This window comes from Mustela nivalis (genome assembly GCF_964662115.1).
Source record: "Mustela nivalis genome assembly, chromosome: 20".
Lineage (NCBI taxonomy): Eukaryota > Metazoa > Chordata > Mammalia > Carnivora > Mustelidae > Mustela > Mustela nivalis.
Window position 1 is genome coordinate 27352336 of NC_139039.1, and position 13687 is coordinate 27366022.

The window sequence follows — 13687 nt, forward strand, 5'->3', positions numbered from 1 at the left end:
CACAATCTCTAGCTGGAGGCAATAATGCCAAGGGCGTCCTGAGGAGGTTAACAAGTCTAAAATGTGTCTAGAAGAGGAAGGTAGGTCTAGAACTAAAGGCAAATCCTGACGATGTGCAAAATCACATTTCATTACTTAGGATAGGGCAACAAACACAAAACCTGACAAATACTTACAAAACCTTAAGAGGAAAAGGAAAATATGAGGATTTTAACAGAATTCCATGACTTTTTAAAAAACAGTACACTTACCAACATGAATGTTATCTTTAAATGCCACATCACGAAGCTGAAATATTAGATGACGGCTAAATTTTTCATCAGTGCTGGAATCCAAGTTGAAAACATCTTCGGGTGAACAATTAACTCTGTATAGCTCTTGAAGTGCTTTACAAACATGCTAAAAACACAGGTAAAATGTAAGTAATTAGTATTTCAAATGGTTTTAAAATTTTTCCATGAGGAAATTCAAATATCTTGGTACAACTCTAACTCATTATTTATTTATTTATTTATTTATTTATTTATTTTAAAGATTTATTTATTTATTTGACGGACAGAGATCACAAGTAGGCAGAGAGGAAGGCAGAGAGAGAGAGGGAAGCAGACTTCTTGCTGAGCAGAGAGCCCAATGTGGGGCTCAAACCCACGACACCGAGATCATGACCTGAGCCGAAGGCAGAGGCTTCAACCCACTGAGCCACCCAGGTGCCCCTCATTTTTTAATTTTATTATTTGAATATTTACAATGTAGCAATTTCACCAAATTACTGATACACAGAAATATACATCACATTTAAATTATCCCACATGTTCTGAGAGTCATAGACTCTCAGGAGTAAAGACGTCCTAAAATTCAAACAATTTATCTTATATATTAATCTCTTCCAAAATCACAATAAATATATTCCTTTTTAAGCATAGTAAATATATTTATTTTTAAGCATCATCTCTTCAAATATCATCTACGAGTTAAAAAGTCACTAATTCCATTTTTCATAGTTTTAGTTTTTGGAAGTTTCCTCAGACATACTGAGCCAAAATCTACCTCCAAAAATTCAGCCCTCTGGGGCGAGGTGCTACTGACACTGAAGGCAGTTATGCAGTATAAGAAGGCAGCAAGCCCAGGGGTAAGAGCATAGATTTGGTATCAGAAAGATCTAGGTTTGATTACTGGCCTTGCCACTTACCAGCTCTGTGTGACTTTGGTCAAGTCCAAACCTTACATTCCTTGACCGCAAAATGGGATTATAATCTGACCTAACTTCTGGGATTTGTTTTAAGGAGTAAAAGACTAGATGAGTGTAAAAAGTTAGCACATTGCTTGGTATACGTCTCTGCTTAAAAGCATTAGCTGTGCAGCCACAAAACAAGTCACTTCTGAAACCTGTTTTCCCACTTGCATAATGAAGTTACTAAGAACTACCGTACATGGTTATCTTGATATGAGCAAAAGGCTTATAAACTGCCAAGCACTTATACCGAACTTATACTCATTCATGTTATCTTTGTATCATCATTATCTTTGTATCATCATAAAAACCCCTCCCACGCTCTCTGTAGTCGTCAATAAATTCTCACTTTCTCAGAAGCCTCCTCAATTTCCCTCTCTACATCCATTCCCCCTTCACACTCTGTCCCGATTATAGTTCTTATAGGGCTACAGTTTTATGTGAATTTGTGTGATTATTTTGACTTGGGTGTTCACTCCATTACAAAGGCCACCCCTCACCATCCATTCTTTACTGCTTCTGTGGAGACAGAATGCCGTCTACCTGGACACAAGGCCACCCAGCATAAAGACTGCACTTCCCAGACTCCCTGGCAGTAAGGTGTGGCCACACGACCAAGTTCAGGCCAATGGGATATGAACAGAAGGAAAGCAGGTGATTTCCAAGTTAAACTCTTACGGGGGAGAGGCATACCCGGTGACATGGGGGAAGTCACCATCTTCCACTGACAGGAAAGCAGACATTGTGGTCATGAGCCACTTGGACAGAGTACATAAAGGCAACATCTCAGGAAACAGCAAAGCAACAAGCCTGGTCTCTGGTGTAACGGAGCCATATCCAGATACTACATGAGGGAGAAATTAAGCTCTATCTTGTTTAAGTCCTGTTTTGTTTTTTTTTTTTAAAAGATTTTATTTATTTATTTGACAGAGATAACAAGTAGGCAGAGAGACAGGCAGAGAGAGAGGAGGAAGGAGGCTCCCTGCTGAGCAGAGAGCATGATGTGGAACTTGATCCCAGAACCCTGGGATCATGACCTGAGCTGAAGGCAGAGGCTTTAACCCACTGAACCACCCAGGCGCCCCATAAGCCCCCTTTTTAAATTATGGTAACTAAAGTTATCCTAATTTGTTATTCCCATGAGACTATGAATTCTATGAAGGCAGAAGCTAGGTCTCTGTGGACTAACCCGTGGTCTTCCAAGTGCCTAAACACACTGACACTAGAGGCTGAAACATTTGTGATCGAGGAATAAAGTCTGGTTTTATATTCTGGAGCTATACAGAATAAATGTACTGACTGCCTAGGTTAAACAAACAAACAAAAAGTAATCCTAATCATCTAAGTCAACTTTCCCAAGTTAAACTTTAAATAAAAATGTAGGACTGAGCCTGGGTGGCTCAGTGGGTTAAGCCTCTGCCTTTGGCTCAGGTCATGATCTCAGGGTCCTGGGATCGAGCCCCGCATTAGGTTCTCTGCTCAGCAGGGAGCCCGCTTCCTCCCTCCCTCTCTCTCTGCCTGCCTCTCTGCCTACTTGTGATCTCTCTCTGTCAAAAAGATAAATAAAATCTTAAAAAAAAAAGTTAGACATTTAAATATTAAAACTATATGATCCACAAGTTAGAAATATGATTATTTGAGCAATGTTACCTGTCAGTATAGTTCTATAAATGCACTAGCATCAGAGTCCATTCCATTTGGCAGAGGGGCTTATTAAATTTCATCAGTTGTCATTGCCTCAAAGGATGATATGTTACCACTAGCTATTATATATTATCACTAGCTATTATTAGTCAGTTACTTCTTAACCATCTGTTAAGAGTTAATCTAATTTATGCCTCTTCACAGGGGGACTCAAAAGGAAAAGTACTTACTGGATTATACACTTGTTATACAAAGTAACCAATAAATGAAATTAATCTCCATGTAAATATATATGAAGATTATATTACCTAAAATAATCTTGGGGCAGCTGGGTGATACAGTTAATTAAGTGTCCCACTCTTGGTTCAGCTCAGCTCATGATTTCAGGGTCATGGGAAAGAGCACTCAGCTTTGCCTAAGATTCCCTCTCCTTCTGCTCCTCCCCCTGCTCATAGGGGCACACACACTGCTATACCCAGCAGGTAAGCCTAGTTGTGTAGACATTGCTACAAAAGACCACAACTAGATAAAGCAATCTCAAGAAAAAAGAACAGAGCTGGAGGTATCACACTTCCAGATTTCAAACTATACTACAAAGCTACAGTAATCAAAACAGTAAGTACTGACTCAAAAGTACACATATAAATCAAGGAAATAGAATAGAGAGCCCAGAAATAAACCCACAGTTAAATGGTCAGTTATTCTATGACCAAGAAGGAAAGAATATACAATGGATAAAAGACAAGGTCTTGAATAAATAGTGCTGGGAAAACTGAACCGCTACATGAAAAACAATTCACTTTCTTACATCACGTACAAAAATAAACTCAAAATGGATTAAAGACCTAAACTGAAGACCTGAAACCATAAAACTCCTTGAAGACAATAAAGACAATAATCTCTTGCACATTTGTCTCAGCATTATTTTTTGGATCTGTCTCCTCAGTAAAGTGTAACAAAAGCAAAAATAAACAACTGGGACTGTATCAAACTAAAAGCTTTTGCACAGTGAAGAAAACCATCAACAAAACAAAAAGACAATCTACTGAGTGGGAGAAGATATTTACAAAAGATTTATCTGATAAGGGATTGGGATTAATATCCAAAATATATAAAGAACTCCTAAAATTCAACAACAACAACAAAAAAATCTGATTTTTAAAATATGCAGAAAACTTGAATAGACCTTTTCCCAAAGAAGACATACAGATGGCCAACAGACACATGAAGAAATGCTTAACATCACTGGTCATCACGGAAATGCAAGTGAAAACCACGATGAGGTATTACCTCACACAAGCCAGAATGGTGAATATCAAAACGACAAGAAGTAACAAATGTTGGCAAGGATGTAGAGAAAGGGGAATCCTTGTGCGCTGTTGGTGGGAATGCGAATTGTGTAGCCTCTATGGAAAACAGTCTGGAGATTTCTCAAAAAGTGAAAAACAGAAGTACCAAATGGTCCAACAATTCTATTTCCGGGGATTTACCCAAAGAATAAAACAGCAGTAATTCAAACAGACACATGCATTCCTAGGTTTATTGCAGCATTATTTCCAATAGCCACCTGTGTCCACTGACAAATGAATGGAAAAAGAAGATGTGGTATATATACACACACTAAAATTACTCAGCCATGAAAAAGAGTAACATTTTGTCACTTGCCAGCACCGGTATTATGCTAAGTGAAATAAGTCAAACAGGGAAACTCAAATGCCACATGGTTTTACTTACCTGCATAATCTAAACAACAAAATAAACCAAAACAGACTCAAAAATCCAGAGAACAAAATGCAAATGCCAGAGGGGAAGAAGTAGGAGTATGGGCAAAATAGGTGAAGCAGATTAAGAGATACAAACTTGTGGTTATAAAATACATAAGTTACAAGGATGTATGCAAAACAATGTAAGCATTATAGTCATTAATATTATAATAAGCTTATATGGTGGCAAAAGGAAACTAGACTTAACATGATGAATCTTACATAATGTATATTAAGTGTTAAATTACTATGTTATAGCCCTGAAACTAATAAAATATTAAATGTCAACTATACTTCATAGTAAATAAATAAACCTAAGTAAAGGAGGGGGGAAGCCAAGAAAAAGCTAATATTACATGACTTTTTTTATGTATTTGCATACATTTTTCAAAAAATTTAAAATTTAAAAAAGAGTGATTCAACATAATCAGCAGATACTCTTTATCAAAAACATTTTAAGATATATTTTTAAAGTTATAAAATGTGTCATCTATAGTTAACATCTAAGAGAAAAAAATTAAGGAGTGCCTCAGTGGCTCAGTCATTTGGGCGTCCGACTCTTGATTTTGGCTCAGGTCATGATCCGAGGGATTCTCTCTCTCCCTCTCCCTCTGTCCCTCCCCCAACTCACATGTGCATACACTCTCTCTCTAAAAAGAAAAAGAAAAACAAAAATTAAGGGGTGCCTGGGAGGCTCAGTCAGTTAGACATCCAACTTTTGATTTCCGCCCAGGTCATGATGTCAGAGTCATGGGATCGAGGCCCACATCTGGCTCTGTGCTCCGCGTGGAGTTAACTTGGGATTCTCTCTCTCCCTCTGCCCCTCCCCTGGCTCGCTCATTTTCTCTCTCAAAATAAAAAATAAAATAAAATAAAAACTTTAATAAGTTTTTAAAAAAGAAAGAAAATAAACTAATCAATAAATGTTAATACTACTTTGAGCCCAAATAATAGCCAATATAAGTTTAATAACACTTAATATAATAAAATCTTAAAAAAGATCTTATAAGAAAACATTAATAGACTTCTGTTGAACTAGCCCATATTACTCCTTTTGTTAGTAACTTCCCAGTTGACACCGCTAAACCAAAAATACATACTGGAATGACAGCATTTTCTCTTTGTTAAAAACAACAATAAGTGTACTTCTAGATCATGTTTTACCAATATTATAGGACCTAGGAGTTTTAAGTTTTTCTAGACCTTAGACTTCTCCTTTATGATGGTGTAAGACAGAATAATTTCCAAAATTCCTCCCAGCACAAAAATTAGGGCATAATTTTTAATTCTTGAAAATTCAGCTCAGTAACCAATTTTTACAGTAAAAATTACTTTCCCTAACTTTTATCAGTCAGCTACTTGCAATAGAGATAATATATAATTTAAAAACAAAGTTTCTGAACTGCCATCTTTCTCAAGTGTTTTTTTTTCCTTAAAGATTTTTTAAAAAAATATTTTAATTATTTATTTGACAGAGAGAGACACAGTGAGAGAGGAAACACAAGCAGAGGAGTGGGAGAGGGAGAACAGGTTTCCTCTGAGCAGGGAGCCTGATGCGGGGCTGGATCTCAGGACCCTGGGATCATGACCCAAGCTGAAGGCAGATGCTTAACTGACTGAGCCACCCAGGTGCCCCTCTTTGCTAGGACTTTCTTTTTCTTTTCTTTTGTTTTTGTTTTTTTTTAAAGATTTTATTTATTTATTTGACAGAGAGAGATCATAAGAAGGCAGAGAGGCAGGCAGAGAGAGAGGAGGAAGCAGGCTCCCTGCTGAGCAGAGAGCCCAACTCGGGGTTCGATCCCAGGACTCTGGGATCACGACCTGCGTTGAAGGCAGAGGCTTAACCCACTGAGCCACCCAGATACCCCTTTCTTAAAGATTTTATTTGAGAGAGAGATTGAGAAAGAGAGAGCATGTGAGGGGAGAGGTCAGAGGGAGAAGCAGACGCCCCACAGAACAGGGAGCCTGATGTGGGACTCGATGCCGGGACTCCAGGATCATGACCTGAGCTGAAGGCAGTTGCTTAACCAACTATGCCACCCAGGTGCCCCTCTCAAGTCTATTTTTTATAGATATACTAATATTACAATATATATGGACCTAAATTGAATCTCTGACCATTTTAGAAATTTACTCAGAGAAGTCATATTAAGAAATGAAAATTCAAGAGGAAAAGGAAAAGGAGGTGAAACACAGAACCCAAATATTAAACAGGCTGCATCCACTTAATTAATGAATACGTGAATGAAAAGATATACAGATATAAGGAGAAAAACCTGAGTTTGTAATTTACCTCAATGAGTAATGCAACCATCTTTTTTCCATCAGCTTCTGGATTAGCAAGTTTGTTAAATTCCAAATCAAAATAAAGCTTGCACACAGCATTTTCAGGAATGACTTCATAGCAGTGTAAGAGATTTTTCCTGAATTAAATAGTTCAAGATTGTTAGGTTTCTGTCTTATACCTTTTGAATCATGGTAGTTGATCCTGTATCTCAAGATACTGGACTAACTGTGATTTAATGACAACTATGGCATAATGAAGACATGACTAAATGAACAATTGCTCCCCTGTGGGTTTAAGGATCATTGTAATATTAAGAGCTTCCGTCAAACAATCATATTTGGTCACATTATTTGCCTTGAAAATATGGTCAACCTCATGCTGTTATTTATTCACAGATAATTTTGACATTGTATGATCCTTCTTTACTCTTGTGTCATGACAGAACGAATCTGGTCTGAGAAAAAGAACTCTCTTTCTCGAACTGGAATCCCAGGATCACATGTATTCTTGGGATTGGATAAGCTTTTTATGAGAATTCTTAAGTTTTGTATTTTCTTTAGGAAAACAGTATTTGAAAAACTGGCTAGAAACATATTCTGAATCACCTGACTTCAAAAGCTTTCAGTTCTCACATGTGGGTCAAGAGATAGGACTTTAACACAGGTTAATAAAAATAGATACTGCCTTGGTAAATGAATGATGACTTGGGCTAAGTGAAATCCAGATGGCATCCTATGGAAGAAAAATTTTGTAATTTGAACAAAAAGTGATGGGGGAATTGTGTCATCACATGCACAAGAACTCACAACACACACACGATTGCCCCTGACTTTTCTCCCAGCACCTGGTAAGATCATTTAGTGCTGCTAGGACACGGAAGCTCCAGGGTTCAATTTTACGGATAAAGGAGTAATCAAATGTGGGATGGAGATTCACAACAGTTAATTAAGCCAGCATTAATTTCACCAACATTACTAGATGAAGGAAATGTAACTTTAATATGTTGTCCTTGACAGACTTACCGGGATTTATAATAAAACCAAAGTTGAGCATAGGTTGTCACCAGGTAAATACGCTGTCCATCGCCCACTTTGTATTCCAAAGCAAATACGTGAACATCCTTTATGAGAGCAAAAATAATAGTAGAAAAATTTATAAAAGCAGAAATCGAAAAACAACTGTAGCTAGTCAATATTCATGAATTTTATCAAATTTTGGAAAACTGGAATTTGAGCATCTTTATTTCTAAAAAAAGAAAAATAATTATTGTGACTATGCCAATCAAAATCTAATTATATTTATTTTTATTCACTTAAGTAATACATGTTCAAGGCAGAAACCATTCAAACACCAGACCAAAAAGAGAAAAAAAAAAAAAGAGAAAAATCACTTTTCAATCACTCTAGCTTGACTTCCTATTATAGCTTCACTTTCTAGTTTATGAAATTAAACTTATTTCTTTTAAAGACTTATTTATTGGGGCACCAGGGTGGCTCTGCCTTCAGATGAGCCTCTGCCTTTGGCTCAGGTTAAGATCTCAGAGTCCTGGGTTCGAGTCCCGCATCAGGCTCTCTGCTCAGCAGGGAGCCTGCTTCTCCCTCTCTCTCTGCCTGCCTCTCTACCTACTTGTGATCTCTGTCAAATAAATAAATAAAATCTTAAAAAAAAAAAAGACTTATTTATTCATTTTAAAGAGAGAGACAGCACACATGCATTAGGGGGAGAGGCACAGGTAGAGAGAATCTCAGACAGACTCTGTGCTAAGTGAGGTGCCTGACATGGGGCTTGATCTCACAACACCAAGACCTGAGTGAAAACCAAGAGTCTGAGGCTCAGTTGACTGGGCCACACATTTAAAACTTATTTTTTGAAACAACCTAAATGTTAACTATAAATGACTAAGGCTAGGGGTACCTGGGTGGCTCAGTTGGTTAAGTAACTGCCTTCAGCTCAGGTCATGATCTTGGAGTCTTGGGATCGAGGCCCACCATCGGGGTCCCTCCTCAGTGGGAAGTCTGCTTCTCCCTCTGACCTCTTCCCTCTCATGTTCCTTCTCTCTTATTCTCTCTCTCTCTCAAATAAATAAATAAAATCTTAAAAAAAAATGACTTAGACTAAAATTAATAAGTTCTCTAGTACATATAAAAACATGTGGACAACAAATTTTTTAAATTTTTAAAATGTTTTAAATACTTGCAAGTAAATATTAAAAGCTTAAGATTTAAAATGTTTACCTTTAACAAGTATAAGACTATAAATAGTCTTTTCTGAGACACTTTTTTTAAGGTTAATGGCTGTGGCACTTGATATAACCATTTGCATTTGTTGCCCCAAAGAGTTTCTTCTATTAAAGGGATACACAAGTTCTTTTCTTTCCACTTAGTTAATGGCAGCTGTTAAGCCTATCAAGGAAATAAAACTTCCATTTTCAGAAATGAGATTTCAATTAGAGACTAAATTACTGACATTAAAACAATCCTCCTGAGATAAATTTTATAGTTGGTAATTGTTAACTTTAGTAATCATACTAGTTCAAATTAACCTGTCAGGATTTTAATTTCCAATACTTGAATTGGGTTTACACAAAATGAATACAAAGGCTGTTATTTCTTAAACTATTTTTTTAAAGATTTTATTTATTTATCTGAGAGAGGGAAAGAGAGAGAGAAAGAGCGTGTTTGTGCATAGGAGCAGGGGGAGGGGCAGAGGGAGTAGACTCCCTGCTGAGCAGGAAGCCTGCCATGGGGTTCAATTCCAGGAACTTGGGATCCAATCCCAGGACCCTGCGATCATGACCTGAGCTAAAGGCAGACACTTAACCGACAGAACCACCCAGGTGTCCCTATTTCCTAAACTCTTCTGATGAGATCTGAGTTAGCTTCCCTTTACAAGGGAACAAACGGTCTTCATCCTAAAAAATTTTAAGCACACTGAGTTTTTATATAGTATCAGTGATCAGAATCACAATACATTTATGCTTGACTTCACATATGCACCTTTTCATACTTTATATTCCCCTCAGTGCCAAATAAATGATGTGCAGTACACATTTGTTTATTTCTGAGCATCAGACCATTTGCAAGGGTAGCAACCAGCAACCACTCCTTAATCCCACTTACCTGATAAGTAGGAAATTACTATTATAAATCCACTCTATTATTCCAAAGCACAAAAGGAGAGCATAGAAAGTTAAATACATGGTTGCTTTGGTGGTATGATTTAAGACCCAGGGTTTATGAACTCTACACTATATTATTTGAGACATTTTATTTTCTTATTACTTCAGTTCCATTTTTCTTCCTCATTTCATCCTTCAAATTTTCATACTCCACTCATTCATTTCCTCACATTTTTGTGGGTATTGTTTTAGTTCTCCACTAAAATCTAGTCATTCTATTATTTTTCAGTCCATGGATGTGGACTCTAAGCATGACTTCTTTTATTCATTCTTTTGTTTTGTTTTTAAATTTATTTATTTGATATATAGAGAGAGAGTACAAGCAAGGGGAACAGCAGGCAGAGGGAGAGGGAGAAGCAGACTCCCCACTGAGCAGGAAGCCCACCCTGGGCTGGATTCCAGAACCCTGGGATCATGACCTGAGCTAAAGGCAGATGTGTAACCGACTGAGCCACCCAGGCCCCTCAGCATATCTTCTTTTAAATATCATTATGTGGGCGTAGGACAAAAAGGCTCAATAGGAGGATGCTGAGTTCACCTCCCATGGACACACTGAAGTAATTGCCACAAGTAAGGCAACTTGCTCTGAAAGCAGTCAAAGACCAGCAGAATAGATCCTCCACAGCTTAAGACAAAAGACATGAAAACAAGGCCACATCAAGAAGGGTAAGAGGGAAAAAAAAAAAAAAAAAAAGAAGGGTAAGAGGAGCTAAAGCAAAAATAGGAATCAAACCTTGGTATGGAAAACCACAAGCAGGACAGTTAGCACAGGCACAGAAGTCCTCCCTGAAGAGAAAAAGGATCAAGCCCCACATCAGGCTCCTGCATGGGTGCCTAAAGCAGGAGAACCGAGAACAAGTGCCCATTCCCTATTATGTCTGGTTAAGAAAATCACCAGATCAAATACACTAGTATAAACCAGAGCAGATTAGAGGATGCAGATTGTGGAAAGGACCCAAACTGAACACTGAACAGAAAAGGAAATGAATAAAATAACCATAGTTTAAGGAACCTCTGGGACACATCAAGGGCACAAACATTCACATTATAGAAGCCCCAGAAGGAGAAAAGAGAAAGAGGGAGAAAACTTAATTGAAGCAATGATAGCCTAAAACTTCCCTAACCTGGGGAAGGAAAAAAGAAAAACAGCTCTAAGAAGCAAAGAGAGCCCAAACAAGATGAATCCAAGGAAGTGCACACTCAGAAACATGATAACTAAATGTCAAAATTTAAAGACAGACTATTCAAAGCAGTAAGAGAAAAGCAACCAGGTACATATAAGGGAACACCCACAGATTATAGGTGCATTTTTTCAGCAAAAACTAGGCAGGTCAGAAGAGGATGACATGATTTATTTTAAGTACAGAAAGAAACAAACCTATGTCCAAGAATACTCTACCCAATAAGATTACCATTCAGAAATGAAGGAGAGATAGAGTTTCCAGACAAAATTTAAAAGAGTTCATCACCACTAAACTGGCTTTCCAACAACTGTTAAAAGGAATTCTTTATGTGGAAGAGAAAAGAACATAACTAGAAGAAAATTATGACAGGAAAAAAAATTTCACTTATCAAAGAAAACACACAGTAAAAGTAGATCAATCACTATAAAGCCAGCATGACGGTTAAAGGACAAAAGTAGTTAAGTATTGACATAAATTAGTTAAGGGATATGTAAAATAAATAGATGTAAATATAGCATCATACACTTAAACAGGGAGGTAGAAAGTAAAAATGTAGCACTTTTATAATGTGTTGGAACATCAGCAACCACCAACTTTATAGACTGCTATATACCTAAGATGCTATACATGAACCTCATGGTAACTATACACCAAAAACCTGTAACAGATACACAAAAAATAAAGAGAGAGGAACCCAGGTGTAACACTAAAGAAAGTCATCAATCTCTCCCTGATATGAGGAAGTTGATATGAGGAAGGAAAGAATAAATGAAACAAGATGGGATCGGGAGGGAGACAAACCATAAGACTCTTAATCTCACAAAACAAACTGAGGGTTGTTGCTGGGGGGAGAGGGGTTGGGAGAAGGGGGGTGGGGTTATGGACATTGGGGAGGGTATGTGCTATGGTGAGTGCTATGAAGTGTGTAAACCTGGCGATTCACAGACCTGTACCCCTGGGGTTAATAATACATTATATGTTAATAATAAATAAATAAATAAATAAATAAATAAATAAAAGAAAGTCATCAATCACAAGGAAAGACAGCAAGAAGGAAAAAAACGAGGACTACAAAAACAACCAGAAAACAATAAACAAAATGTCAATAGGTACATATATATCAATAATCACTTTAAATGTAAATGGACTAAACGATCCAATCAAATGACAAAGTGTGACTGAATGGATAAAAAAGCCAACCCCATTTATATGCTGCCCACAAAAGACTTTGGATTGAGACATATAAACTGAAAAAGAAGGGATAGAAAAAGATATTCCATGCAAATGCAAAGAAACAACAAAAAAAGGTGGAGTAGCAGTACTTATATCAGATGAAATATATTTAAAATCTGTAAAAAGAGACAAAGAAAGGCATGACATAAGGGCTCCTGGGTGGCTCAATCAGTTGAGCATCAAACACTTGATTTCAGCTCAGGTCATGATCTCAGGGATCATGGGATCAAGCCCCTTGTTGGACTCTGTACTCAGCAGGAAGTCTGCTTCAGATTCGCTCCCTCTGCCCCTCTCCCACTTTGCATGTTCTCTACTAAATAAATAAATATTTTTTTAAAAAGAAAGAAATAGCATGACATAGTGATGAAGGGATCAATCTAACAAGAGGATAAAACAATTGTAAATGTCTATGCAGCCAACAGAGCAGCACCTAAATATATAAAGCAAGTATTAATAGACAGAAGGAGAAAGTGACAGTAATACAATAATAGTAGGGTAATTTAACACCCCACGTACATAAATGGATAGATCCTTCCGACAGAAAATCAATAAAGTGTATTGGCTTTGAAAGACACATTAGACCACATGCATTTAATAGATTATAAAGAACATCTCATCCCCAAACAGAAGAAAATATTCTTTTTCAAGTGCACATGGAAAATTCTCCAAGATAGATCACATGTTAAGCTACCAAACAAGGCTCAATAAATTTAAAAGGACTAAAATCCTATCAAGCATCTGTTCTAACAATATGAAATAAGAAATCAATTACAAGAAAAAAACTGGAAATAACAAACACATGGAGAACAAACAACATGTTACTAACAGTGGGTCAGAGGGGTCAATGGTGTCAATGAGGAAATCAAAGAGGAAGTAAAATATACCTGGACACAAGAGAAAATGGACACGCAATAGCTGGGACACAGCAAAAGCAGTTCTAAGAGGGAAGTTTATAGCAATATAGTCCTACTTCAAGAAATAAGAAAAATCTCCAAAAAAGCCATTTAAACTTATACATAAAGGAACTAGCAAAATAAGAACAAACAAAGCCCCAAATTAGAAGGAAGAAAATAGTAAAGATCAGAGTGAAAATAAATGAAATAAAGACTAAAAAGATAATTGAAAAGATCAATGGAATTAGAAGCTGCTTCTTTGAAAAGATAAACA

At 37.0% G+C, this 13687-nt stretch overlaps 1 protein-coding gene and 1 long non-coding RNA gene across 4 annotated transcripts in view; both read right to left on the reverse strand.

Moving 5' to 3' along the window:
- LOC309855458 overlaps positions 1–13687 on the reverse strand; it is a 265355-nt gene that overhangs the window by 75928 nt on the left and 175740 nt on the right. The gene's annotated exons all lie outside the window — the stretch shown is intronic.
- The window catches only part of PRIMPOL (primase and DNA directed polymerase), a 52785-nt gene that overhangs the window by 30497 nt on the left and 8601 nt on the right, over positions 1–13687 (reverse strand). For all 3 annotated transcript variants that reach the window (XM_082715731.1, XM_082715730.1, XM_082715732.1), the window contains exons 6-8: positions 7948–8045; positions 6932–7061; positions 252–399 (exon numbers count right to left, since the gene is read on the reverse strand). In XM_082715731.1, the coding sequence (XP_082571857.1) occupies positions 252–399; positions 6932–7061; positions 7948–8045 (376 nt within the window). The remainder of the gene's footprint in view (positions 1–251; positions 400–6931; positions 7062–7947; positions 8046–13687) is intronic.